The following is a 27,068-nucleotide window of genomic DNA, read 5'->3' as shown; positions in this document are numbered from 1 at the left end:
ATTGCCATTTCTCAATATTTTAGGAGCCTTGTTGGCGCAATCGGTAGCGCGTATGACTCTTAATCATAAGGTTAGGGGTTCGAGCCCCCTACAGGGCTTATTTTTTGAAGCTTAGTTAATAAAAACAGCCAAATTATGAGAGCTCTTTCTGAGCAGACCTTACACTATCCAATTGCTGAACTTGAAACTCACTGTATATTTTGCTTTTGATATGTACAATAGATATGTTTGAACTTGATCTGGCAAGATCTAGTTTGACGATTTTTTGCTCTTTTTAGCTGACCGTTTCATCTTGCTAACGAGGCCTGCAACGTCAGAATTATTTTGAGCAGTTGCATCGAATTGTGCGCCGCTTCTTTTCTTAGCTTTACCTTTGTGTGAGCGTTTGTTTCTCTCTTGCAAAATTTGTTTCATTGCTGGCGTTTGCTTGAACTCAGGTTGAGATGGATCGATCGCAAAATCCCGATCCTCGAACATCTCGCTGAAACGTGGATCGTTGAGGTCAGGTTTGAACTGGTCGTCGGTGATCTTGCGTTTATCCTGAAACTTAGATTTCTTAGACTTCTCCTTCTCCGATCTCATAATTTCGTTCATGTTGAAATGTGCCTTTTTATTGATGCCCGAACCACTTCCTTCATTATCGTCTTCCATCATCAGCAATTCTAGTTCGGCAGCTGACTTGGAATCGGTGTTTTCGTTAGAATTGTATTTCTTTGATGTCCTTGACTCCTTCGATTTTTGTTTCTCATCAGACGATTGCTTCTTTAATTCCTTGATACGGTCCTTACGCATCTTACGGCGCTCCTTTTCCTTACGCCTTACTTTCTCTATTGTAGTTTCGTCTGTGTTTCCGTCTGCTCCCTCCTTTGAATCATCCGTTTCTGCCAACCCGGGAGCAAACGTTATTTGCATATCAACGTCGCTTTGTTCTTCATCCGATTTTTTATCGAAAAGAGAACGGTCACCAACCTGTGCTGATTGGTTGGCCAAAGCTTTGAGCTTATCTTTGAGATTTCCAGTGTCTTCTGGTTCGGATTCCTCACTGTCAGATGCCAAATATGCCTTGAAATCCATCTCGTCAAGTTCCTTTTGACTGAATGCTCTTTTGGCCATCGAAACACGGTCCGCAGGCGTTTCATCCCATGTGAGCTTAACTTTCGAATGCTGCAGCGCGTCGGTACTAAATTGTGCAGGCCTGTAGTTTTTGGGCAGCTCAGAGCATTCATCTCTTGGTTCATCGTCAAAGTCCATTCCGTCTGGAACGTATCTAAGATCGAACATGTTGGCGGTGGATTCGAACTCTGTGCCGTCGCAGTTTTTGTAGATAGACTCTGCTGTTTCCACATTTGTACAATTTACCACTGCATAGTAGTATCTGAGCCTTTCAAGTTGGTAACGACGCAACGACTTGACATCGTAATCATCAGCGTCACCTTCTTCGTACAGGTCTTTTACGTCCACATCTGAATCGCTTTCGTCGTCTTTGCTTCTCTTACTTTTCTTCTTGCTTGCGAAGATCTCCCTTGGAGGTCCCTCGATTTGCTCACGGTTCAACCGCTCTTTTCCAAACTCGCTTGGGTAAATGGAAATCTTGACTATTCTGCCACCCTTGGGAACGAAACTGGAAAATGTGATCATCAAGTCATCGGATTTGACATGGTCCCAGTCCAGATTAACCACCGCCAATGTCTTGCTACTTTCTCCCGATTCTGGTTTGCTGCCTTCGATCTCCACTTCGGATTCCTCACTTTCGAGATCGCTGTTGCTAGAGTCCGATTCTGATTCTGAAGATGACTCTTCATCCGAAGAAGAAGCATAATCGCTGGGAACTTCACCACGAGCTCTATCCAGACTGGTTTTCTTGCTTGCAGCTTTTACGGTTTTTTCGTCTTCTTCGCTGTCGTTATCACTATCTTCTTCGCTCTTGTCCTCTTCTAACTTCTTTGGGGCCTCCTCTTTTTCGTAGTATTTTTCGAAATCCTTTTTCTCCTTATTGTCCTGGCCTTTCAGACGCCGGCCATACTTGTCAACCTTGGCTTTCTTCTTGTATTCCAAATCTTGTTCGCTGAATCTATCATCTAGCTTGATCTTGAACTTTCTTGCTTTGGTCTCTCTGAATTTTGGGTCGCTGTGAACACCAGCGAACCTAGCATCCTCTGATTTTTGAGCGCTTGAACTCGACTTGTTTGCCATATTTGAATGGGCTTAAACTTGTTTCACTAGCTATACTTTTGGTGTTGTACACTAGGCGATGAGATGCGATGAGCTGGTAAAATTTGTATGCACTGTTTTTTTTCCAATGATTATCGCTGTACTGACTTAAGGCTCGATTGGACCGACGACAGCGTCAGGAAAAGAACGTGAACAAAGATTCTCAAAAACAGCTTTTGATGATTTTATAAACTCGACAGTTGTATCAGCAATGGATGAGAGTCTGTTCACTTGGAGAAATGTGCCCTTTTGAACCGAAAAAAATTGTTGACATACAAAGGTTCTTAATTAAAAGCGATGTTATAATTAAAGTGCAATTTTGGAACACATTGCGTCTCTTATCAAATCAAAGGTCTTTAATCAGGTATTGTGCTCTTTGCTTGCTTATCTGATGACTTTGGAGCTCACCTCGCGAACTGGAGCATGGAATAACCCCGGTGACAGCGGTTTTTTCATTGATAACAAAAACCTCAACAAATGCTGTCAAAGAACAACGCAAAATCCTGTCAAACTGTTTTTAATAGAAGTACAGATCCTTAATTTCTTGATAAAGTACTTTTGAAGATCCCCTACACCTATTTAACCGATAGTTCTCGATTGTCTCTCAAGTAGTCATGTGGCCCTCTGGAACAAGCTTTATTGGAGATGTGTTGTTAATCACCGAAAGCGGCCCAGACGTTACCAACATGAGGCAACAAAGACTCGGAATTTGCCAGAAAGCTCAACAACAATGGGTCAGACTGCATCGGCGAATGCCCCTTCAAACCTCAGCTATACCAGTGAAACAGATGTAATGATAGCTTACGATAAACGAGCTGTGAGATCTGTCAGTACTCCAGAGCTCACATCGTACAGGGCCAACATCAAGGGCAAAGCTCTCAATGACCCGGTCACAAAAGCAGAATTGGTAGATCTGCTTCGATTGCATGGCATCAATGACACACTCAGCACCCTGCTATTCAATTTTTTTCAAACGCTGTCAAACTTCCCTATGATCAAGGACTGTTACGAAAACGTCACATACGTCGGAGTTTTGAAAAGCTGTGTGTTAGTGAGCAAGCAGAGGTGCTTGAAATACGTGCGGGACAAATCGTACAACCATGTCAAGCTTATATTTATAGCACTGGCGCTGAGTAAGAATGTGAAAGAGGTTACTGGCACTCCTAGTTCCGATATATCGCTCGATGTGCCAGATATCATTTCTGGTTTTAACAATGTTCAGACCGATGAGCTCACGATACCTGCAGATTCAATGCTGGAGTTTGTTACCTTGATGCTGCGAATATCTATGCTAACTTTGACCAAAAACTCGACGCTTGATGTAAAACTTTCGGAGAAGTGGGACTCCTTCCGAACCTTCGCATTGAACATCGTACGAACTATGAACACTAGCATTGTAACCTCACAAGACACTTTAAAACATGTTATCGCTTATGAAGATTTCCAAGAGGTGGTATCTTCAACATGCCCAAACTTACTGCTGCCTCTAGAGATGTTGGTGGAGCACGTTTTATTCTTGGAAAGAGATCTGAAAGAACCACCGGCCTCAAACATTCCAATGGCGGAATCGAAACTTGTTACTGCACCTCTGTTATCTCAGCTTTCCACTTTCTGGCCTCGCGAGCTGGTCTTTTCAAAACTACAGAAGCTTTATGTAGGTAGAGACAACGGGTTCTCAATGCGCTCATTTCAAGCAAAAGTTTTCAAGTGGATGGCACCATCATTGCTGTTAGTCAATGGGATACGAATTCCTGACGACGATGAATACGCGAGGTCAAAAAATCATAGGTATCAAAACTTTCTAAATGACTACCCACGTCTCAGAGGTGAAGACCAGCAGCTTCTCCCACCGTTTGCCGGTAAAAAGAAGCTCCTTTTTGCTGTATACGTCGCTGAACCCTGGAAAGTCACCAATTCAGAGCTTTTTGGCGATACAAAGACGACCATTATACAATTGTCGCCGGTTCAAGAGATTTTCAAAGCTTCTAGACCTGAGAACATATGCTTCAATACACTGGGGGGTGGTATTGGAGTAGGAAGCTCAATTCCTGTCATTAAGAATTCTAACAGGCGGTATATGCCCGGAAACGTTTCGTTAAATATAGACCCCAACCTAGAGTTTGGGACTTTTAGAAACGTCGGACCTGGTGGCAGCATCAGTCCTGGATCTCTCACAACTGCCAGCAGTGAACACAAATTCTTGATACAGGATATCGAGGTTTGGGGGTGCGGCGGAGAAAAAGAATTAGAAGAGCAAATGAAGAATTGGGAGTGGGAAGAAGCTGAGGCTAAAAGAAGGCAGCGCATCAACCTGAAGAGTATCAATGACGACCGGGCCTTATTGGAATTGGCAGGCCTGGTCGGTCAAAATCAGAGTGGAGGTTCGGTTTGAATTGAATGCTACTAAAAAAAACATCAAATTTTAAGACCTTTGTCCTTGTCTTAACTATACACGTCAATCCAATCACTTTTTGGACTTGGTTTTCTTTACCAATCTCTTTTTTATGTGCTTCTTTACTTTGGTCTTCCTTTTTTCGCGTTTCGCATCCTTTGCGTCGTCCTTTCGTTGCTTCTTTACGTCTTTATCTTCGTGCTTTTTATGCTTGAGTTCTTTAGACTTTTCAACGTAATCACCATCCGATTCATCTTCGGTATCTTCTTCAGAATCGCTTTCGCCATTGTCACTATCCCCGTCATTTTCGTCCTCTTCAAAGTCGTCCTCATTTTCGTCTTCACTGGAAGACGAGAGATCGAATTGTTCAGATGCAGTGAAGTTCTTGGCGTTTTTCTTGTTGTCGTTGGCAATAAGGCTCTTCAAAAGATCGAATTTTCCCATTGTGAAGCGGTCAAAATCTCTTTCTTCCAGACCCCCCAAATTTCTCACCAAATGCAATGATCTAAACACCTCGTCCTCTGCCTCATCCTCGGGCGTGGTTTTGATTGGCAGATTTTTTGCCATGTATTCCACAAGATCTTCGGAAGAATTGTAGTCACCCATAAACTTTTCAAGCATTTCCGAGATGACGAATTGAAATATGATCCTTTCTGAGAAAATGTCGATAGAAAATCGTTCAAAAAATCCGTTGACGTTTTTGATATCCATTCTTAAAAAATCCAAACTCATGGGATGCTCTGGTTGCACACTCTGTGACACGTCAATGATGTACAGTCTCTTTTGATGGACGAGCGCGTTGTATTCCGACAAATCGGCATGCACCAAGCGGCAGTTCTGGTACAGCAGTCGCATATAAGAGATCATTGTGTGATAATAGTATGCTACATCTGCCGCATCTTTGAAAGGGTAATCTTTTAGTCTTGGCGATGCAAACCCATCACCTCTATTCAAAAACTCCATAATCAACACGTTGGACTTCACTTCCACCGGTTTAGGTGCAGGCACCACATTACTCTGATGAATCCGCTTCAAGTTACGGAATTCCTTCTCTGCCCAAACTTTGATCATTTTGCGTGGGTTGTGTTGAGACCGCGAGTTTCTGAAACGAAATTCACCGTCCACGTATCGTTCTCGGTCCTTGAACACCAGAATCGACGTTTTGAAAATCTTGATCGCCAATTCGCTTCGTTCTTTGTCGCCGTTTGATCCTGTTCCTGAGTACGCATGGTACACATTTGCTTCTTTACCAGTGCTGAGACATCCGTTGAACTCTGAAATCACTCCTCGCGAGGTCAACGCTTGCAGGAACCGCATGGTTCGCGGATCAAGCACATTTTCCACTGTAGCCCTGTTGGCCTTGTCCTTTGTAGTCTTTTTCGTCTTACCTCCAGAAAGCTCATCGGTCTTAATGTTTTGCGCATGTTTGTCCAGAACTTGTGTGTTGATATGGTCGATATGGGTATCATTTTGATCCTCGAGATCCAGGCTTTCCAACTTGCTACTTAGACCTACCATTACTCTTTATATTGGTTCGCTTTCCACCGCGATGAGCTAACTTTCACCTTTGATGAGATCTTAATTCAGGTTTTCTGAATATTTTCCACTTTATATAGATACTAGAAAACCGTACCATAGATTTAGTCAACCGCTCAACTCAAACACAAGTTCGAAATAAACAACGTTCAAGAAAGTATATAAAGCCAGCATTTTGCCCAGCCTTTATCCTGTCTTTTGAAAAACACTTGAATCTCTAGTTTGTTGTATAAAAGACCATGGTACATCTTCCAAAAGTATGTGTTTTTTAGTGTATCTCGAGAGTTGTCTTTTAGTAAATTGTGTACATCGCTGGGTCAGAAAACGCCAGTTTACCTGCTCGAAAGAGTTTCTAAAAGACCGCCAATCCGTCCATATATTAACCAAAAGTATGCATGCTTTTTATAGTCGTTTTTAGGTTTCTTCCCGCTGTATCTGGGCGTTGAAATAGCGCTTGGTATCACCATTCTCAACAAATGCAGCGGAGTGTACGGTATTTTGGGCCTGATCACAGGCCATAATCTGGACTTCATGCAGTGGCTGTTGTATATAACGTCAATTCTACAGCTGGTGATGTATTCGAAGGTGCTGAAGCATATCTATAATCCACAAGTGCTGCTATTTTCGCTGGCTCTAGTGGTGTACTGTTTAGACACACTGCTCACCTGTTTCTTCACATTGTGGTTTAGCGGACAGTGGTTCTCGGCCAAGAACCGCGAGTTTGACAACCCAAACTCGCAAACACACCAGTCCGCTAACCCAGGGTCGTCGTCGAAGTTGAGATTACGGGGCGACTCATTGACCTCTCAGAGCGCATCTCAAAGCACCGAGTTTTTTTTCACCATTCTACTAACATTGCTGGCACTAGCGTCCAGATTCTACTTCAATTCTATTCTACTAGCCTTCGTTCAAGGCCTGATCCGGCATCCTAAATACTCATTGGATATCGACGATGTTGAACAAGACTTGAAGAACCAAAACTGGCTGATCAGAAATTGGAAAAAAGCTCAATACATCAGCTACAAGTGGTGTCGTCATTATCTTGCATAGAAGAGGAGTGCACCTCTTACAGTCCTATTAACTTTGTTACTTCGAGTCTGAGAGGATTCGGCATCGCATTTTGCTAATGACAAGATGATATAAAAAAGGACCATTCAAGTCGAAACGAAAACTTTTGGGTATGTGTTGATGTGTGAGGCCAACTAGCTGCAATGTCTACTGTTTTGAAAACCTGTACTGCTACTGCTACTTTGAATACTGGATCCAAGATCCCACTTCTGGGTCTAGGAACTTGGCGTTCGACCAAGGACAAAGGATATGCTGCTGTTCGGAAAGCTCTTGATGCTGGTTACCGCCATATCGATTCTGCAGCGGTATGCATGAACGAGCAGGTTATTGGCAAAGCGATTCGAGATTCTGGGATTCCAAGAAATGAGGTGTTCGTCACTGCCAAATTGTGGAGTACTCAGCATCGCCAGCCGGGGAAAGCACTTGAACAATCATTGGACAGACTGGGACTTGACTACGTGGATTTGTACATTATGCATTGGCCTCTAGCGTTCAAGACTGACCGTCTCAGCTCAAAAAACTATATGGTTATCCCAACCAATGCCGAAAAAAAGCCTGACGTGGACACTGATTGGAATCATGTAAAAACCTGGGAATTGATGCAGTATTTGCCTAAAAGAGGTGGTACAAAAGCGATTGGAGTTTCTAATTGTTCCATTAGGCATCTAAAGGAAATTTTAGACTCACAGGGCAATAAAATTGTTCCAGCTATCAATCAAATCGAAGCACACCCTTTTCTTCCACAAGACGATATGCTTGATTTTTGTCACGATAAAGGCATAATTATGGAAGCGTACTCACCTTTGGGCTCCGATGGAGCTCCTTTTCTAAAAGAGCCAGTCGTTAGAGAAATCGCGAAACGCTACCATGTGGACACCGCCCAGCTACTTATTAGCTGGGGCTTACAAAGAGGATACGTGGTTTTACCGAAATCCACTAACTTGGAAAGAATCGTGTCCAACTCGCAAACCTTCGAACTTGCAAAGGAAGACTTTATAAGACTTCACGAACTTGCCCAAGAGAGAGGAACAAAGAGAGTTCATAGTCCACCGTGGTTTTTTTTTGAATGAATCGAAAGAAAAATAAATTGTGTATGATTATATGCTGTGCTAGTTATGTGTTTAGTGTCGTCACCTCTAGTTGTACTTTCACATTTACTTCACCTTTTTCGTGAGCGAAATCTAAATTTTGGCTCATCGTCACTATCGTCACTATCGCCCTCGCTGTCAACACCACCACTACGCTGACGTCGACTGTTCTCAGGATATGAAATAGGTTTACTATGAGTGTTCGGAACGCTTGCAAAACCTGGCCCTACCGCGTCTTTATCAGAAAACAGGTTTTCGGTAGCTTGCTGCTGTGAATCATCCTCATCGATAATGAAAAGTTCTTGTTGGTTTTCCGACTGGAATTTTTCAGGAGTGGTATGCGCTGCATGTGTGCTTGGCCGCTGACTCGTAAATTCAAACACTTGCTCGTCATCTTCGACCTGTACTCCAAAGTCTATGCCATTTTCAGATGCGATTGGCTCCTCAGTGTTGCTTTGTCTGGGATCTAGAACCATGTCTTCCACTGGTGGAGAAACCCTTCGCGGATCGAATTGCTGCATTGGAACATAATCCCTGGTGATCATGTAGGCTTTGTTTCGAATAGCATCATTTACAGAGCCGGAACTTGATCTCGAAGAGCGCTGGGGCCATATCTTGACAAACTTTTTAAAATTCTTCCTTCCACTCCATGGCGCATTGGCATCCGTTGTAGTTACACGACTAACGTCGTTTCTGCTTCTTAGCAAGTCTGTTGATTCCACAATAGCAAGATTGTCTAGCTGCATGAGGGCCTCCTCGGTGAGTTCCCCTCCTTGAACATCTGCCATCTTCTCCTTGATTCTATCCACCTCGTGCGATTTTGCTTCTTGGATAGCACGAACAAAGGAGCCAGGACGAGTGCTATTCCTTAAAGTAATACCGTCCACTGCATGTGCGCTATCCCCTCTCGAGCTTCCAAACGAATAATTGGGAGCGGCAAGTTTTTCCATTCTTGATTCTTTATTGATGCTGTCATCGATGTTGTCATTTCTATTTTCGAGTTCAGCGACGTCAGTAACAGAAGGGCTCGAGGGAATTGTGGGGCTTTCTATTGTGTGCCGCTTTGAGACTGCAGATGATTGCCCGTCTTCATCTTCAGTGCTGTTGTGAGCTCGTTTTGACGGAATTGCATTTTCACTTTCGGATGGCATGACGCTTAATTCTCTGGCCTTGACATCATGATCAAGACGTGGCTTCTTGGGTGTCGGTTGCACTGCTGCGTCTTCAACCATGAGCTGCTCCTCAGAAACAGCCGTCTTTCCAAGTTGAGGTTGTTCACCTGTCGCTTTAGTCTCCTGAGATGCGATAGAGCTGCCACCGCCAAAAAAAGTCAAACTATTAAGTGGCTGAACTCGTTGCCGATTGAATTTCCTCTTTTTCAGTGTACTATTCATTGTATCTTGGGAAACACTTATGCCTCGCTGTTCCGAACCTGAGTCGACCCGTTCTGGACTTGCAGCATCTGGAGTATTTTCTTGCACAGAAATACGCCGCAGCAGTGGCGTAACGTCACGGTTCAACACAGCATTGACAAGATCATTGACGTCAAATACCCCTAGACCAATCTTCTTTGCACCGGCCTTCAACGATTTCGCCTCTTGAATCTCGTCTAAACCATTGGACTCATCTCGACTTAGTACCGACGAGCTGACGTTGTTAAGGTGCACCAGTATGACGACGTTATCAGAGCGCACCTGATATTTGACGAAAGACTCGAGATTTGCAACGCCGTCACACATCCAAAGTGTACCCTTCCCAGCGTCTACGATGTGTTTAAAAATGGCAAAAACTTTCCTGCTGGTGACCACAAAGTTGAGTGTTTGGAAAATGGAAGGAAATGGCACATATTTTGGAAACAGAGAATTGTTTTCCACAAGCTCCCTCCATCGCTCATCAAAGTTGGTATGAATATTGTCTAACTGCTGCAAAAAATCAGATATGATTGTTTCTCGAAGGACTGGAATTCCAGAAACCAGAGCAAACAAGCAATTACCGTAGTTGCCCTCTCGCTGCTTGACGATTTGCATTGTTGTATTTGGAGAAAGTGTAACGGCGGCATCGATCCCATAAAGACTCAATTGCTGCTTCACCGACTCAGCCATCGATATGTCGTGCGGAATTTTCCACAATGCATTCTCATAAGTTAAAATAGCTACGATGGGTTCAGCACCTAGCTCAAACGTTGTTTTCGACGTTGGCGAGAACTTTGCTGTGTGACCGACTTTGACATGTTTCCCATTTATTTTTGTCAACTTCCCGGTGTTGATAACGTTTAGAAAGTTTTTGTCGTCCGTTTCAAGTTGGAGGTGGCTTCGAGATATGCTTTTATCGTTTTTAATGTGTAAAGGGCTTTTTGTCGACCTTCCGATGTCGTAACGAATCGCTTGTTTCAGACAGCATGAGCATTTGAATTGAGTTCCATCCTGGCCTTTACATTCAAACCTCAGCACCCACATATAAGCCTCATATGTGCGCTTTATACCTCGTTTAATGTTCTTTTGGAAAGTTAACCATGTAGTTAAGTTCAGACATGAACACCATTTATATATACACTTAATCAGCCATTATTTCGAAAAACTGACATCGAACAGACAGAAAGGGTGGAAGAATGTTATTTTTGGGTCCAAGCAATCAACTACATACGTGAATACCATCTAAAAAATTGTTGTCGTTTTTTCGGATTGTTCCTGGCGCTATTCTGGAGTTCGTGAAGCAATTATTCGTGATTTTGTAGCTTTTCAGAATAGTGACAAAGAAACTCCAAAGGAGAAACCCGGTTTTGCCACATCCTGGACTCTGTTGGTGATGGGTAGTGCATATGTCAGATCCATGTTTGCCACGGAACTCTTGTAAAGTAGCGAAAGCCCTGAACTGGCTGCATAGGAAAAGGTGGAAGGTTTTCCTGTCGTAACATCTCCGCCATTGAGGAAGAATTGAAGACGCAATGGGGAGTTAGCTGGAGTGCTGGGAAGCTTGAAGGAAGAAGCCAACTGTAGCTTATAGAAAAAATCACCACCCTTTGTCCCGACCTCGTTCCGGTTGAAACCCTTTAGACTTGACAGTCCGCCCAAGTAAAACCTGTCCATATGGTGAACTTTACTTGCAGTTTCGCCAAGACTAATTATTCCTCCAAGAGCAAAATCTAGCGAGTTGATCACTTTGTTTTTGAAAAATGAGCGCTGCGCCTGTAGCGTGAGTGCAAACTTGTTGAAGCTACCCTCATCACCTGTGTTAAAATCCTGCTTTTGCGAAAGCACATATTCATTGTTCACAGCAAGTTTCACACCAGATGATGGAAATAGTCCGAAAAACTGTCTGTTGTCAAACAGAAGTTGAGACACTAAGCTGTTTTTCACATATGGACTATCAGCTGCAGTAGCCGATAAAGGATCTTTGAAATTTCTGGCCACGATAGAAAGGCCGTTGTAAAAAGTAGGAATACACTTGAATTTGCCCGAGAGCCATGCCTTTTGTACTCCAATGTTGACAGATGCCTGGTTTTGTAGTGTGCGGTCTTGAGACTCGAGAAATTTCGCGTCGCGGAGATCGATTTTAGCATAGTTGGCATCAATCACAGCCTTGACAGATGGATTTTTTTGAAGGGGAACCATAAATTTGGCCTCTAGCGTATTTTCATCCACAGAGCCTTTGAAAGGTACAAATCTGACCTGGTTTTGCAGCGTTAAGATTTCAGCCCTTCCAAGAGCATTTATCACTGAATAACGACTTCCAAACGCAGAGATTGAATCGCTGGTTGTAGAGGTGGCGGTGACTTTGTTCCACTCCATGGGTGCAAGAACAATTTTAGCGGCTGTTGGAATTGGACTTTCGAGACTATAATCCCTTATGGCATCTTCTGGAAGTCTGTCTAATCTTGATGCATCTGCTTCTTTGTCCAAAACCACTTTTACGTCTTTGAAAAGTCCGGTAAATACCAATTTGCGCTTAATGTCTGAAAAATGGGCCACTGATTGCTCCAAAGTTAGCAAGGGCTGCGAAAGTACCGGTTCAAGCACCGACTTGAACATGGCGTCCGACAACGGACTAGATCTGTTGTCGCCATCTACCGTCACGGAAGTGATGAAAAGCGGCTTCAAATTGGAATTGTGGAAAGGTGCAGTTTTGAAATCTTGGTCATGACCCAAAAATAAATCTAAACCGGTCATTTGAGTGTTACTTGGTCGTTTGGTTAGGAAAATACCCTGTTGTAATGCCCATCTTCAGATACGATCTTGCTGGACCTGAAATTCTTAATATGCCAGGTAAAAAGTGACTGGAAAATGAAAACACGTGACCTCATGCTTTCAGGATATAATGTTGAGATGCATTCGGGTATTGATATGTAACAATGAGCCGAATGTCATCCCAAAATATGTCCCGTTAACGCTGCAATACCAACGAGATTTGAACTCTCTTCAATTGAGACTTTGGCAATCTAATTCGTTTGTCACGTGATATGGAATGACAACCCCAGCGTCGGTGTCAGTAAACTAGCCATGCTCAGCGAGCTTGGGCTTTCAACGATCAAATACGAAACAATTGATGTTTCTCGATGTGCCAAATATTCAGAAAATTGTGTTGGGTGGCATTTTGTCGAGTTTTCTTAGCTTCAACATTAGCGTCTTGGTTACCGTCAGTTTAAACGACGTGTGGGACCTGGCTTCTGGGGTGTCGGGCACTAAGTTTGCTTCTACAAGTTTTTGGATTGCTTTGAATAGGTGACGAAACCATTCAATCGAAACGTTTGCATTGTAGTTGTATTTTTGAGGCAGAAATTTCAGGTTCGTGTTATTGAATTTGCGGTATAGTTGAGCTCTGGTGTAGCGTTCGAACGTGGTTAACTGATTGTAATAGGGATCTCGAAGACCAATCAGGAGAGTTGTACTCGGTATCAGAGAAGTCTGAATCCACATACGCAACAGTTTCTTGCGATGGTGAGAAGATTTTGTCTTCAGCCCTGTGGAGCATTTGATTTCTGTGTAAGTATTAGAGACTGGCTCTAGAGCATCCATTTCGGCTTTGAACAAGCATTCGAGATCGGAGTCTATTTTACCGCATACAATTGAGTAGAAAGCGGACGATTCAGTGGGCTCTTTGGCCTTGGTAACGAGATGTTCGAGCTCAAACCCAGTGTAGCATATTTTTCGAGTTCTTGGATCCTCAGAATTAATCCCCATGGATCCAGCGCCAGCTTGTCGATCAGGGAAAAGATATAGGTATCCGTCATAGTGTATTGCATTTAAATGAATGTCTTGATCAGAAAAAGGCGCCATAATAAGGTCTATCATGTTATGTCTGGAGCACACAACAGTGAGTTTCGATTTCTTGTCCTTGTCATTTCGCTGTGCGATGAATTGCTGCATGCCGCGCATATCTTCTAGCTGGTCCACAGAGACCGGTGTAAAAGTATCGTAGTTTTCGAGCATGTCGTGGCCTATGTAGTTGGAGACACTGGAGCGGCTGCCATCTCTCACAAAACACGAAACGTCGTCTTTCAAAAGTGCAAGTCCATCGCGGCAGTTGAGAGTGAACTTGTCTTGGTCAAGGACCTGAGTGAGGCCACAAAGCTCTTCCACATCTGTGAAGAAGGAACGTGGCTGAGGTGACATCTGCGATGGGTGCGTATGCTTAAAACTCTTGCAGTTAATTTCCCACTCCGTGGCCCTATCTGCAAGGCGGAGCCCCTCCAATTGGCTTACCAGATTGTTTGCCATTGGCCGAAGATGAGTGAGTGCTACAGAGCTGCAAATATCTATCCATCCTGCTAGCTTGAGTACTGATGAACACCGCTAGACTATTACTTTTACACGTATATCAATGTGTATCACTATATACGCGCCAAGTTCTTTGGGTGACTCAATATTCTAAGGTCAGCTAGCTCAACAAGGCATCTGGCCTGTGGCTTATCGTTGGCAAGGAAATCTGAGTCCAAGCCTGAAGTTTCTGTTTCGAGTGTGGCCCCTGTCGCCATTATTGTTTCTACCTTCTTTTTTTCTGTAAAGAGGCCTTCTATTTGAGTTGACCAAAGTAGTACACATTTTTACAAAGCTCATCATTGCGCTCTGACTCTTCTCAACAATCAGCTAAAATACACAAGAATACAGCATATTCTAAAGAGTAACATCTAAAACTCAAATGATCACTATTTTACTAAGTGACACCATGCCAAGACCCTTATTACATAATCTTGCATGATCTGAGCGGCTCGAGAAGCATCATGTGACATACGTCATTAATTAAATTCAAATTAATTTCCACCCAAGAAATTCCGAGGTCACGTGACTGAAAAATAGCGCTGCAATAGAAAAAAATTGCTTGAACGTTAGGACAATGATGAGTGATCGCACCTGGACAGTGATCAGTCCTGGCCCGTAATTTAAACTTGTTTTCTCTGCCAAATCACCGGACGTGCAACGCTGTTAACCTGTAACTATTTAATTCGATAAGAATCGTGCAGGGCTCTGTATTTAATGACGGGACTAGTGAGATATATTCCCAAGAGTTCTCTATGGCTCTGTCCGATGTTTCTAATCGGTTCAGACCTGATTGCGAATTTGTACGGTAGCGATAAAGGACGAAATAGTGTCTCTCGTCAGGTCCAGCGCAAGGGCAAGAAAATACTTGGCTCGCATCGGTCTCGACCAGCAAGACGCCGAAATGGCAAATCAGATGCAGATCGCGGTATTTCACAGAAAATTAGCGAGTTTGAATGATCGTTTCTTTAGCGCGGGCGCGAGAAAGTTTATGGAGTCAAATGGAAAGTGCTATTGGGACCAGGAGGTTGTCCATTTTTTTTCAGTCCGGTGACAGACACAGCAACTTAACTTCAAGCCAAAAATGAGACTTGGTTAGCTCATGTTGATATGAGATAATAAGGAACGCAAAATTATCGACGATGGGGTTGTTTCTTCTAACTTTCTTTTGGGAGTTTATCTTCTGGTTCTCACCATAAGAAGCCTGGCAAATACACAGCCATGTATTTTCATTCGCTTCGAGTTGTAGTTTTTTTGCATAGCCCGATGGGAACTGAAGATAGCGGAAACTCACAGACGTTAACGAAGCATCAATCAGCATGCTGAATGATAACACTTTCGGCTGTTACCAGCCGATACAAATGCGTATCAGGAAATGAGTAAAAATTCTGTTTCTATAATTCGAAGCTATTTTCTAAGGTAATCCAATCCGGTCCTGTAGATGCTTGATGGGAAAGCTTCTGCGTGGAATACAAACTTTGGAGAGTTTAAATGTGCCAATTGCCATTACAACGCGATCGCAGGTATCATTCCGAGGTCCGGTTAGACCTTTACTGAGTTTTCATTGAGACTTAACGTGCTGTACATCTTCATTTACTAAGCTATGCGTATGGGATAAGGGCCCATCACTTTTTGGAATGCTTGTCACTGTCGAGTCACATGTTTCGCTGTTGTTCACCTTCCATGCGACGCTCCTGTTGAGAACCAGTGGTAATTTCTTAATGGATAAGAAAGCACCCTAGGCGAGTGGTTTACTCGATTCGAACTCTGATTTCAAAGTAATCATGACAGCGGAGCCCTTGTTATAATTTTTGTAGTTACGAGAAACAGAGGTATGAAATAACCTGGGCATGAAGTGAATCGGTGGATACCAAAGGACGTGAGATTTTGCACAAGGTTAGAGACCGAGAGGTAAAATTTACAGCGTTTGTTCGCATTTCGGAGACTCATTAGTTCTTGTCAATTGTGCGCTATCTTAATCACTTTGGTCCACATTGTCGCTGGTTCTCCTCACGTGACACATTATTCTTAATAAATGCGCTTTTTCTTTGGTGAAATGCTTGAGTGTGGAATTCAAAGCCTCCGTACTCATTTGAAAGAGCTCATAGCACAGCCCATGGATATTCAAAAACTCTGCTTTCAAAGCTTTCGCTGGAACCCGTAATATAAATCACAAATCACTTTGTACTAGACTGTCATTATTTCATGAGAACTGTTCCATAGCTCCAAAACCTTTCCCGAGAACGTGCATTTCTCCCTAGATAAGTTATGGGGCAATGGAAAGATGCGTAAGCTCTTTAGAGGCACAAAACAATCACCCTTCCGTTCAAAAAACCAAAAACCAACACCATGAAACCGATATGGTTTTTATATCAATTTTCATCGTATAGCCACTATATCGCTTCAAATGCATCGTCTATTCTTATAGTATTCAACGAGAAATTGTTATCTACTGCCAAGCTAACGTGATAGAGAACGATCTATGATCACGTGACGTTTAATCCCACTCATTTACTTCTATGAACCTATTTATGTTAGAGCATGCATATACGACTAATATCAACGATGTCGAAGTTGTACAACTTTATCCGAGCACTTTTGAGGAGTTGATACAACCGGTTCATATTGTACCGCTTGATTGACACACTACCGGTGAGAAACTTCAATAGAACATATCCTAAAAAAACATTCGCAAAATGGTGGAATGGGCCGTAGTTATTTTCGACAAAAAGGGCAGCGACAGAACCAAGTTGAGACCTGAACACCTGGAAGGTGTTCATTACCAATACGGTAAGGGTGTTTTGAAATGCGCTGGTGCAATTTACCACAATGTTGGCGATGACGGCAAATTAAGCGAGTTTGCGGGTTCCCATCTACAAATCGAAGCACCAACCAAAGAAGACGCTTTGCAAGTGATTTACAACGACCCTTTTGCCAAAAACGACATTTGGGATCTTGAAAACATTATTATCTACCCATTCGGCTGCGCTGTTCGTGCTGCTAAATGAGTAGCTCAGGCTTTGATGTAGATATTGCGTTTTGTAACATTTAAATCAGCTTCTTTCCAGTTCATCGTTGTTTCTTCGAACAAAACCTCAGAAGAAGATTTCATTAGTATAGCGCTTGACGTATATAGTTGGTTTGAGAAGAATGCAATAAAAATCGCCGTCAATTCGTCTAGTATATCTCTGACTAGTATGAGACGCCGATCAAGTAATCTGCCAGTTGCTCGACAATCTTGGTGGCCTCACCAGCTTGCACTCCTGATGGATAATGGGTCACCAGGATCGTCTGCTTCGTACGTACGCAGACCACGCCCTCGGCCTCGTGTCTCCCGTAGATACTTCTGTCGTCAGCCCTGATCAACATGAATTTCTGGCCCTGAACATGCAGACCCGTGCTCTGCAACCCTGAAGGGTTCTCGAAACCCTGTGCAATTTCCAAAATTTCGTTAGAAGGTAAGTTCAGCCCACCAGACGCAGCCCACAACGAGTCTCCAGCTCTTGAGTAGATTGCGGCTTTGTCAATTTTGCCAGTTCCAATAAGGTTGTCAGTGTAAGCTGTCATTTGCATTACATGTTAGTACCCAAATGAATCAAAAATGGTCGCAAAATGACCGGTTTTTTTTCGTTGAAGACCCTAAACGTATGGATACGTACCTTGCCAAGACATGAGGAATCAAATGTGTTTGGGATGTGTGTCTATACCAATGACAGAAGTGCTTGTCGGAGAAAAGTGTGTCGAACGGTTTGACATTTGCTAAGTTGGCCATTATTATTATATATGGAAACCTACTAAATACGTTTTGATCGTTATTGACGACTATTTGTGCGGGTAATGAATCAGTGTGGTGTACGGATGTTGGGTTTTTATCTCACTCATCGTCTTCGTCATCATCATCTAACACAGCTATTTTACGTCTCTTGAGCAACGCTGAATCGTCCTTTTCTTCTTCATTGTCCTCACGATACTGAGCAGCTCCGCTTTTCTTCAGTTGTCTCAAACGTTCCGCTTTGGCGTCGTCGTCACTTTCGTTGTCGCGGTCTAATTCTTCTTCCTCTTCCTCTTCCTCATCCCCATCCTCATCCTCATCTTGGTCTTGATCATCATTTTCATCTTCGTCATCCACCATGAACCCATCCTCCTCGTACTCATCGTATTGGCCACGACGATCGCGGCTGGCGGTATTCGCACGCGAGGATTTTGTCATCATACCGGTAGGTTCTGGCGACTCCAATCCCTCACGCTCTTGTTGTTCGCGCAGCTGTCTTTTCCTTCTTTCACGTAGAATTTGGCTTTGCTTGCGTTCTAGTTCTTTTTGCTCGAGTTCTGGATCCACGCGTGTGATATATGTGTTGGGGCCCTGGTGCTCACGCTTTTCTTTACGTGCCACGGCCTTCGTGAGCCGTTGATGACTCTTCGAACTCGTCGATGTAGGGATGAAAATCATGGTCTTGGCAATATCACCGCCTCTCACAGATTGAATAAGTTCCTGTTGGTCGTGGGAAACTGCCAAATACGTGTCACCGGTATCGTTTATTAGCAGATCTGTATACTCGTCGCCCAACCGTAGCGAATACGAGCCATCCGACCATTGTACGATTTGCGAGTTCGATTCCTTCAGTACGTTCTGTTGCTCGTCCCTTGAGTATCTCCACCTCACTGTGTTTTCGTCTATGAGCCTATCGTCAATCTCGTCTTCGCGAGACTTCAATTGAGCCGTTCGTTGTTTCACTTTTTCCTGGAAAGCAGGGGGATCAAACGGTATGGGATCTATGGTTAAAAGTTCTGGGATTTTGGCGTAAAACAAACCTTTTTCTCCACCCACGGGAGCCGTAGGGTACGGAACAATGTGTTTGATAACGTCCACGTCAGCTTCTCTAAACTCGCGCGGCGTTTCTTCATCAGAGTCCCCCGTAGCATCGCCGTAAAACTTCCGGTTATACATCTCCTGCTCGTTATCCTCGCCTTCCACCATACGGCTGTCTCCATCTTCTTGGTTGGCGCCAGTATCCTCTTCGGCCAATTCCTTGTCACTTTCGTCACCAAACAAATCCTCCATTTCCTCCGGTTCCACCGCGACTTTTGGACTGTTTATTGGCTCTTCAGCAGCCGCTGACTCCCTAGAAAACTGGGATTCTTCTGCAGGGCTTGACATGTCTGAATTGATGGTTGTTTAGCCTAAACTTAGTTGTGTAAATCTAGCTGGTCCTTTGGTCTTCAATATCAACTAACTTAATTGAATCATTTTTCATTTATTTGACCAACACGGACGACAGTTTCGCCAAAAACGATTGGGCGAAACCTCTGAAGAAGGCGAAACCTGGCATCACCGCTTAAAAGTATTTAAGGCAGCTTCACAACAGCGCTGTTCAAATGATGTTGACTTTGCCTACGTTTCTGCTTGAATTTTCAGTGAAATGCTTGAATTTTTGACTCTCAATTGGCTTAGTTTCTAAGACATGTTGTTTCTGAACGAACGACTGACACTAAAATTAGCGGTGCTTCTGTGCTTCATTGGATTGATTTTAGAAGCACTATTCATCAGGCGTATAATTGACTTGGCAGATAGGAGGATTCTATCCCACATCTATAATACCAAACTCCGGAGCCACAGCATGCTGAGTATCGAACAGGACAGAAATCACGAATTAGACTACCGTGATGACGGTTATGTTGCGGGAGTATACTATTCTAATTGGTCGCCATACCCTCCAAGAAACCATTTCCCGCACGACATTGACTTCCGGCAGATTTCGCATGTTTTTTACTCGTTTTTCTTGGTAGATGCTAAGTCGGGACGGTGCATCAGTAGCGATGAGTATTCGGACACTCAATTGGACACGTATAAGCAATTAGAATATTCCTCTCAGAAACTGAATTTAGGCGGTGCCAAAAAAGCCCTACCACAACACAATAATGCAACAGGTCAGAATAAGCTACCCTTGGGTTGTTTGGGAGAGCTATTCTATTTGAAATACACCAATTTTCTGCCTGCCAAAGGTGGTCCATCAGGAGTGAACAATTTCAAAACTATCATGTCCGTTGGTGGATGGTCCAATCGTGCTGCCTTCAAAGCACTTGTCGCGGATTCGACAAAGCTACAAGTATTTGTAGAGTCTTGCGTTGAGAATATGTTCAAATTTGGCTTCGATGGTATCGATATTGACTGGGAATTCCCAGAAAACGATTCGCGGGAACCTGCAGTATTTCTGAAGCTATTGAAATTACTGCGCACCAAGCTTACCGAGCTAGAGAATGCCATATTTGGATTGAATACTACCCATCAGCATTTTGAGCTTACTGCTGCCATCTCTGCTGACCCGTCGACGTTGGAATATTTACCTCTGGCGGAAGCGGATTCGTGTTTGGATTATTTTAACCTGATGGCTTACGATTTCAGCGGCAGCTGGTCTGAGCAAACTGCATACCAGAGCAATCTCTACAATGGTCGACAGCCCCTGCATGCAAGAGATATAAGCGGAACAAGCACTAATCTGAGCGTGGACAAAACTCTTCAAATACTAGTCCATCAATGCAATGTACCAGTCAAGAAGATAGTGTTAGGCATGCCAGCATATGGCAGAGGATTCAAAAAGGTTTCTTATCGAGACGAAATTGGTACACTTGCGATCAATAGAACGTTTCACGGAATTCAAGGCACATCCAAGGGAGAAGAAGGTATTTCACTCTACAAGTCGCTGCCTGGCAAAGGAAATAAAGAGTTTTTCGACAGCGATGCCGTGTCAGCATTTTGCGTTAAATCCAAGTCTTCCAAGAAATCTACCGAACTAACAGTTTATGATAATCCAATGTCGATGCTGAGGAAAGCACAATACGTTCAACAAAATGGATTGGCCGGAGGATTTTGGTGGGAATCGTGCGGCGAAGATTATACAAACCCAGAACGCTCACTAACAATGCGTTTTACTCAAGAACTGAAAACTATTAGAAAGGCAAATTCGACAATTTACAAACAGCCAGAAGTAGCCCAGTACTATAAAAGCCGTTTCGGCCAAGACTTTTTGTCATCAATTCTACAGACATGATCAGTGATCAAATATTGATTTTGTCGTTGAGAACGCAATCTAGCACATACTTTTTTATGCTTTCGTCTAGTCTTTCGAGATCTATAGCAGTAGTAGTCCTACAATAGAGTGTCCATTCTCGAGAAAACTTCAAAAACGCCTGCAACTACCTCGAGCTGTAGCTGTGCGTCCGGATACTCTGCTACCTCTTCTTGTACGTCACTGTTCAAGTTAACTGCGATACCCGTTTCCGTTTGCTTGTCAAGAGCAAAAGGAAATTGCGAAAATTGAGCCAAAATTTCGTCAGCACGAGTGAAAGCACGGTCCCTTTTCTCGTAGTCCAGACTCGAAAGAACGTTTTCCAAAACATTGGCACCGTGCGCTCCACAAATCAATGACAGAGTTCTTATAAGTTTGAACGAAATCGATTCAGTGAAATAATCGTTGAAATTGAGTTGCACGCTTCTCGAAACGAGCACTGAAAGTATTCTGCGCTTTATCGATTCTTTGCAGCTGTTATCTACAACTGGATGTGTGGGCATATCAAAGAGGAAAAAGTTCTTCAATTCCGTTCTCAGAACACCTTTATCGACAAGTCCTTTGGCAAGACGCTCACGCACTTGTTTGAGCTGGTAGCTGATCTTCATGAAATTCCAGGTCTCGCCGCTTAGCAGATCGATCCAGTTAGCTATTGTTAATGGCTCATCTTTTTTCATCAAGTTTAACGCCTCGTCTAGCAGCACTTCTCCTGTCTTGGTCCCGTTGATAACCTCCACAAGTCGTTCAGAAATGTCAAACCTTTTTCTGGCCGGATCGTTCACAACCTGAATTTTGCCTCTGAGTGCTAGTTCAATGAGAATGCATCCACGAAGAGCATATGAAATGTTGTCGTTCCAAAAAGAAAGATAACCTTCTTTATCCTTCAATCCCATCAGCAAGACTTCTTCCATCAGCGTTAGTTTCGGAACCTTAACGTTATTTTTCAGCATCACTTCTTCTGGATCATAAGCGATTCTTCTTGTTTGGCCTTCTTCCTCCTCTTCTAACGAGCCAGACCGGTTTTCTTGATTTTCGTTGCTGACATCTGGTGAATGGTTTGAGTCAGATTTGTTGACGCGTCGACGCTGGAGACCCGACATTCTCGTTTTTAGATCAAAAACACCTTGCAGATCCGCAGAATATGAACTTCAAAAAAAGGTTCAGAATTGAAGCTTTTTCGAAACTTGAATTTCACAGTTCTGGCTATATCAAGTTCTGTGATGTAAAATTCTACCAAAATGTGCCTGAAGGACCTGTTCAGATGGTATGCGATCAGTTTGTCTAATGCTCAGATACCCTATTTGCTGCCTTAGATGGAGTTTGGTATACTTTTTCAGATATACTGTAATATCGTGTTCGTTCAATGTGATGATAATTAGTTTCGAGGATCATGTGACATTAAGAGTAAGATCCAGCTAGTTCAGTAGTTGCTTTACAGGCCCAAAGAGCTCACCAATCATTCTTCAACGACCCTTTTCAATGGTTCGATAACACTTTCTTGCCCTTTTCTGACGTATACCAAAAAATAAGGTGTTGCAGTGTTACCCACGGTAAAATTTAATACTTCACTTTCAGGTGCTTCGGTAACGGTCTCGTCGTTGTATTTACGCCAGATTCCATTGCGGGACCAGTCCCTGATGTATATCCAATAGTGGCCATAGCTTGCCTCCCCGCGGTGGATGAAAACTGCAAACAAAGAGTACTCATGTTCACGGAAGTCATCAAAATGGTCATTCATCCTCTGTTCGATTACGTTGATGCGTTGGTAGATTTCGGCAAGCTCGTTGTCTATTTTCAAGATAAGAGAATCGACGGTCTTCAACGACTCTTCTTTCTTTTGAACGTTTATATCGTGCTGTTGAAGAACATCGGACTGCATAAACTTCTTTGTTTCGAGCAGCGAGGTTTTGAAATTGAGTCCGCTGCCATTCTTACCTAGCAGTTCACGCTGTCTTTCCTTCAAAGATTGTAGCGCTTCTTTGAGAGCGATGGATTCTTGTTTCTTTTTTATCAACAATGGATTCTGTGTGTCCATATATCGGTCCATGTAGATCGTTTTTTTGAATGGAAGGGGCTCGATGGATTTAAAAGGCATTAGTTTCTCGCGATCATAGTACACTCTTTGGATTTGAAGCTGGAGTACAGTTGGAAGACGCTCGACAGCGACGCTTCTTTTGACATGGCCGTCCTCCAGTTGTAGCACATCGTCTTTGAAATATTGGTCCAGTGCGTCATAAACGTCTTTTGGGTGGTCGACTACGCTGATTAACAAGGATACAAACCGTTCGATCTTTGTCCTCACCTTATCAGTATTATTCAACGGTATCAAGTCCTGCTTTAGCTTTCCATAGAACAAATTTTTGATAATATCTTGCTGCTCCCCGTCTTCATCCAGACTAGTAGGTTCAGATGCACTTTCTAGTTGGAATAATACATTACCAATGCATTCAGTCACATCCTGCTGCCTTCCCATTTCAAGCGCATTTTCAAGCTGATCAGGGCTGATGTTGGCAACTCTAGTAGATGAAGCCATTGGTTCCAGAGTCTGGAGATCTTCAAGTAAAATGTCGCCGTCGGCAGGCTCCTCTTCCACTTCCACTTCACTTTCTGGAGGAGTCAACTGGATCATATTGACATCTTCACTGCTTTCGTTGGAAACATCGATGACTGCAACATCTCCCTCATCTGAAAGTGATTTAGCGGGTGGCGTCTCCTCGAATTCAACTTCGATATTACTTGGTGCGAACGCAAGATAAGCAAGTTCCCGTGTTGGAGTAACGAATTTGCTTCTTGAGTGAACCATACTTGTGAATAGATCGCGAAGCTGATAGACAAACTGGACAGATCTTTCCACTTCAGGATCACTGACTTCTCTTCCACCAATTCTTCTCTTCCCGCCCAAGTGACCGAGCGACTGTTGAAACTCACCCAAAGCTCTTTGGTAGTCAATGACAGCATCACGTAAGGGTGAAATGCTGAAATAGTACTGTAGTAAGGAGTTCAAGTAACAAGTGTTTCCAATATTGTTCAATCCGGTAGGCCAGTTACCGGCTGGAAGGCAGCTGACATCTATCATTCCCGTTTCCAGATATCTTTCGATTAATAACGAGTTGCGTACATGTCCAATTTTAATCAAAGCCGCTAAGGACTTCAAAAAAAGGTCTGGCGACATATTGGTTTCTTGATTCCACATTCTTTGAAACACTTCCAGGATAAGCTCATCCGAAGCATTTTCATTGAGTTGTAATGTGCTAAGTGCATCCTGGTAGGTTGTCCTATCGGCAGAATGAACTTCGGCAAATTGTGGACATTGCTCGAAGAGAAACTTGAACAACGCCATGCTTCTTTTGTTCACGGCTAAAGTATAGAGAGCCCTATCGCAGTCTACCTTGAGTCCAGGAGAGTCAGCCGCTTTGATGGTGTATGCTGTTTGAATGACATCAACATCTACCGATTCGTCCACCTCGAGCATTCGATAGGCTTGATATGCATTCTCGTAGGGCTCGTAGGTGGAGTAAAATTTTAGTGACTCACTATTTTTGGCTTTAGCTAGCAACTTCAGCGCGTTCTTAAATTGCGTGTGCTTTTGGGCAGTGGCTTGCGATATTTCTTTCTGATAAACCCCAAGCAGCAAGTTGTCATCGATGGAACTCAGCACAGTGGTTTCAGGAGCGATGCCAAAAAGAATAAGAGCAGAGTCTAAACTGCTTTTTCCCACAATATCCTGCTTTCTTGCAAATGTACTGAGTTGGTAACTGCTTTTTACATTCGCAATGTAAGTTAGTGCGTCATAGTACAGTCCAGAGTTAACAGTATCCAACTTAGTCTGATTTTCATAGTTTTTGATCACATCTTTATCAGTGTAATAATGGGCAGCAGATAAAATCATGAAATGGAAGCTGCCATCAAGTTCTTGATTCCAATGATCAGTTATGTTCCTGCTTTCGCCCAAGACATGGAAAAAGAACGAGGAAGAGTAATTAATCTGGTATAGTTGAAAAGAGCGAACCTTTGAATCTTGAACTCCACCGTTTTTAACGGCAACATTATAGGATAATTTCCCCAATAGTACCAGTTCCAGACATTTGCGAACGTATGACTCGCGAAGATTCCTTACCTCGAGGTCTTCAACATAGGTTGTCAGATTGGGTGGTTGAAATTCCATTGACTGTGAGCAGTTTTCCTCTCCTTCATTACCTTGAGTCTTTGAAAGCTGAAAATGAAACCTGTCGGTCAACCAGTTCGGATCGATTTGAGAGTTGAGAAACTTATTGTCAGCGGAAATTGTTTTTAAGACGTCCTGGGGGCTCTGTCTATTCAGCGGGCCTTTGAATATTTTTAAAAGCGTACTAAAACATTCGGCTTGCGAGGGTATGCTGTTTGGATCCAGATCTGGAAATTTATGACAAGCTGCCACGTATCTTTGGCTGATTCTTTCCGGACTGAATGCCTCCAGGTCAGATTCATCAAGTTCTGGTTTGAAAATTTCGATGCAAACTAGCTTGTTCGTATCACTAGAAACATAGTAGGCAGATTCGATGAGTTTTGGGTCAGAGGGATCAGTCCACAGTAGTTCTGCAGCATCAGCAGGGTGCAGCGCTGAAATCAGATGGTACCGTTGAACGCCAATTTGTCTACGCAAACGCTCTAGATACGTTCGCGTTTTAACCGTGATCTTGAGATGGTAAATAGGTACTTTGGCCACTTCTTCAAGGCCCGAAGGGACGAAGGAAGGGTCGGTCAGAACTGCCATGAAAACGGTGATTTTGTTGAACTCTGGGCATGATCTGGATTCGTACTCATAACGGGTCTTTAGAGCCACCTGGTCAAGTAAATATCCGATACTGTAAGGATTATGAATGTTGCTGCGGGCGTATTTCAAAATAGGCAGTTTTAGAATGCCGCTCTGAAGGTCATTGACGGCTATTTCCGGATCGTGCGATTCCCTAAATTTCATTTCAAGTTTGATGTCGTCCAAAAGTCTTTCTGCTGTTTTGAATGGAAATACATCGCTTGCATTGGGATAAAGTAATGTCTTGCCATCGTCTTGGTATTTGCTGTCATCCGTAGCCTCACAGGGACTTTCGGAGCTTATCTCTGGAATAGGCAGAATGGAAGAGTCTTCATGTCGAAATTCAGACAATGGAGACTGCTCAACGTCTCTAAACATGGTGCCCCAGTGGTATAGAGCTAGGCCTCGAGGATTTAAGGTTTAAGAATTGATCTTGAATTTATACAGATCTGGTGGAAGGCCTTAATTTAAGATTTCGTAGAAAAGTACGATTGTTTGAACCTATCCAACGAGAACGTCAGAGACGTATTTAGCTATAGTTGTTGGGCATTGTAGCTGGATATTGAAGAGTAGGGGGAGAACTTAACACCTGAAGGTGAGAAGGTTGTCTACCTAGTAGGTATTTTATCGTGTCGCATGGACCGTGTCACATTAGTACATAATGATATTCAACGACTGGATATTGTACATGTACAAAAGTCTCTAGAACACGATGTCGAAATCGGTACGAAAACTCCCGTAAACGTAATGAAATATTAGTAAAAATGAGAACAATAGTTACCGAAAAGTAGCAAGTTAATCATCGGGCCAAAAAACGTATCCTTGTAATGACATCGAAGCGTAAATAAATGGTACCACGTGATCCGAATTTTCTGAACATTCTTCTCACCAACAATACCGGTACTCTGAGCAATACAGTGCATCACATTAAAAAAGTCTCATGGCAATTCAAGCACAACTTTTGATTGAACTTTATCATTTCATGGTCATTTTCATAGCATTAATGGGCTAAATGATGTGGGAGAACAAATTTCACAACTTCTTGGACCCTGGAACTCAAAATTCTTCGTGATGCTTTCAAAATTTATATAAATTCAAGGAATTCAAACACTATGAGCATTTCGCTACGTCACTTAGAGCTACGAAAACTGCGTCGGCACT

The 27,068-nt window shown here is 43.1% G+C and overlaps 15 protein-coding genes and 1 non-coding gene across 16 annotated transcripts; 7 read left to right on the top strand and 9 right to left on the bottom strand.

Moving 5' to 3' along the window:
• The first annotated feature begins 25 nt into the window (after nucleotides 1-25).
• On the top strand, nucleotides 26-98 carry LALA0_S01e16116r. The gene has a single exon. It is a non-coding gene; the product is annotated as a tRNA-Lys (tRNA).
• Nucleotides 99-249: 151 nt separating this feature from the next.
• ESF1 (LALA0S01e16094g1_1) lies at nucleotides 250-2,193 on the bottom strand (the record flags this gene model as incomplete). The annotated part of the gene is made up of 1 exon (XM_022774849.1): nucleotides 250-2,193. One exon carries the CDS (start codon nucleotides 2,191-2,193, stop codon nucleotides 250-252), a length of 1,944 nt encoding a protein of 647 aa, XP_022626905.1.
• Nucleotides 2,194-2,941: 748 nt separating this feature from the next.
• RTC5 (LALA0S01e16072g1_1) lies at nucleotides 2,942-4,603 on the top strand (the record flags this gene model as incomplete). Its single annotated transcript, XM_022774848.1, has 1 exon — nucleotides 2,942-4,603. The coding sequence occupies one exon, from the start codon at nucleotides 2,942-2,944 to the stop codon at nucleotides 4,601-4,603; it is 1,662 nt and encodes a 553-aa protein (XP_022626904.1).
• A 72-nt stretch (nucleotides 4,604-4,675) lies between these two features.
• RIO1 (LALA0S01e16050g1_1) lies at nucleotides 4,676-6,121 on the bottom strand (the record flags this gene model as incomplete). Its single annotated transcript, XM_022774847.1, has 1 exon — nucleotides 4,676-6,121. One exon carries the CDS (start codon nucleotides 6,119-6,121, stop codon nucleotides 4,676-4,678), a length of 1,446 nt encoding a protein of 481 aa, XP_022626903.1.
• Nucleotides 6,122-6,378: 257 nt separating this feature from the next.
• KEI1 (LALA0S01e16028g1_1) lies at nucleotides 6,379-7,189 on the top strand (the record flags this gene model as incomplete). Its single annotated transcript, XM_022774846.1, has 2 exons — nucleotides 6,379-6,396; nucleotides 6,548-7,189. The coding sequence occupies 2 exons, from the start codon at nucleotides 6,379-6,381 to the stop codon at nucleotides 7,187-7,189; spliced, it is 660 nt and encodes a 219-aa protein (XP_022626902.1).
• Nucleotides 7,190-7,350: 161 nt separating this feature from the next.
• Nucleotides 7,351-8,277, top strand: LALA0_S01e16006g (LALA0S01e16006g1_1; the record flags this gene model as incomplete). Its single annotated transcript, XM_022774845.1, has 1 exon — nucleotides 7,351-8,277. The coding sequence occupies one exon, from the start codon at nucleotides 7,351-7,353 to the stop codon at nucleotides 8,275-8,277; it is 927 nt and encodes a 308-aa protein (XP_022626901.1).
• An 89-nt stretch (nucleotides 8,278-8,366) lies between these two features.
• On the bottom strand, nucleotides 8,367-10,751 carry XRS2 (LALA0S01e15984g1_1; the record flags this gene model as incomplete). Its single annotated transcript, XM_022774844.1, has 1 exon — nucleotides 8,367-10,751. The coding sequence occupies one exon, from the start codon at nucleotides 10,749-10,751 to the stop codon at nucleotides 8,367-8,369; it is 2,385 nt and encodes a 794-aa protein (XP_022626900.1).
• Nucleotides 10,752-11,033: 282 nt separating this feature from the next.
• LALA0_S01e15962g (LALA0S01e15962g1_1) lies at nucleotides 11,034-12,461 on the bottom strand (the record flags this gene model as incomplete). Its single annotated transcript, XM_022774842.1, has 1 exon — nucleotides 11,034-12,461. One exon carries the CDS (start codon nucleotides 12,459-12,461, stop codon nucleotides 11,034-11,036), a length of 1,428 nt encoding a protein of 475 aa, XP_022626899.1.
• A 399-nt stretch (nucleotides 12,462-12,860) lies between these two features.
• Nucleotides 12,861-14,009, bottom strand: DXO1 (LALA0S01e15940g1_1; the record flags this gene model as incomplete). The annotated part of the gene is made up of 1 exon (XM_022774841.1): nucleotides 12,861-14,009. One exon carries the CDS (start codon nucleotides 14,007-14,009, stop codon nucleotides 12,861-12,863), a length of 1,149 nt encoding a protein of 382 aa, XP_022626898.1.
• A 756-nt stretch (nucleotides 14,010-14,765) lies between these two features.
• Nucleotides 14,766-15,008, top strand: LALA0_S01e15918g (LALA0S01e15918g1_1; the record flags this gene model as incomplete). Its single annotated transcript, XM_022774840.1, has 1 exon — nucleotides 14,766-15,008. One exon carries the CDS (start codon nucleotides 14,766-14,768, stop codon nucleotides 15,006-15,008), a length of 243 nt encoding a protein of 80 aa, XP_022626897.1.
• A 1,736-nt stretch (nucleotides 15,009-16,744) lies between these two features.
• LALA0_S01e15896g (LALA0S01e15896g1_1) lies at nucleotides 16,745-17,056 on the top strand (the record flags this gene model as incomplete). Its single annotated transcript, XM_022774839.1, has 1 exon — nucleotides 16,745-17,056. One exon carries the CDS (start codon nucleotides 16,745-16,747, stop codon nucleotides 17,054-17,056), a length of 312 nt encoding a protein of 103 aa, XP_022626896.1.
• A 184-nt stretch (nucleotides 17,057-17,240) lies between these two features.
• On the bottom strand, nucleotides 17,241-17,720 carry PFY1 (LALA0S01e15874g1_1; the record flags this gene model as incomplete). Its single annotated transcript, XM_022774838.1, has 2 exons — nucleotides 17,241-17,608; nucleotides 17,708-17,720. 2 exons carry the CDS (start codon nucleotides 17,718-17,720, stop codon nucleotides 17,241-17,243), a joined length of 381 nt encoding a protein of 126 aa, XP_022626895.1.
• Nucleotides 17,721-17,922: 202 nt separating this feature from the next.
• LEO1 (LALA0S01e15852g1_1) lies at nucleotides 17,923-19,206 on the bottom strand (the record flags this gene model as incomplete). Its single annotated transcript, XM_022774837.1, has 1 exon — nucleotides 17,923-19,206. The coding sequence occupies one exon, from the start codon at nucleotides 19,204-19,206 to the stop codon at nucleotides 17,923-17,925; it is 1,284 nt and encodes a 427-aa protein (XP_022626894.1).
• A 304-nt stretch (nucleotides 19,207-19,510) lies between these two features.
• Nucleotides 19,511-21,097, top strand: CTS2 (LALA0S01e15830g1_1; the record flags this gene model as incomplete). The annotated part of the gene is made up of 1 exon (XM_022774836.1): nucleotides 19,511-21,097. The coding sequence occupies one exon, from the start codon at nucleotides 19,511-19,513 to the stop codon at nucleotides 21,095-21,097; it is 1,587 nt and encodes a 528-aa protein (XP_022626893.1).
• Nucleotides 21,098-21,195: 98 nt separating this feature from the next.
• VPS74 (LALA0S01e15808g1_1) lies at nucleotides 21,196-22,215 on the bottom strand (the record flags this gene model as incomplete). The annotated part of the gene is made up of 1 exon (XM_022774835.1): nucleotides 21,196-22,215. The coding sequence occupies one exon, from the start codon at nucleotides 22,213-22,215 to the stop codon at nucleotides 21,196-21,198; it is 1,020 nt and encodes a 339-aa protein (XP_022626892.1).
• A 356-nt stretch (nucleotides 22,216-22,571) lies between these two features.
• Nucleotides 22,572-26,285, bottom strand: UBP2 (LALA0S01e15786g1_1; the record flags this gene model as incomplete). Its single annotated transcript, XM_022774834.1, has 1 exon — nucleotides 22,572-26,285. One exon carries the CDS (start codon nucleotides 26,283-26,285, stop codon nucleotides 22,572-22,574), a length of 3,714 nt encoding a protein of 1,237 aa, XP_022626891.1.
• Between the last annotated feature and the right edge of the window lie 783 nt (nucleotides 26,286-27,068).

The sequence above is a fragment of the Lachancea lanzarotensis genome, scaffold LALA0S01, assembly GCF_000938715.1.
Source record: "Lachancea lanzarotensis genome assembly LALA0, scaffold LALA0S01, whole genome shotgun sequence".
In the NCBI taxonomy this organism is placed as follows: Eukaryota; Fungi; Ascomycota; class Saccharomycetes; order Saccharomycetales; family Saccharomycetaceae; genus Lachancea; species Lachancea lanzarotensis.
The sequence above is the reverse complement of the archived record's forward strand: the minus strand, read 5'-3'. Positions and strand labels throughout refer to the sequence as shown.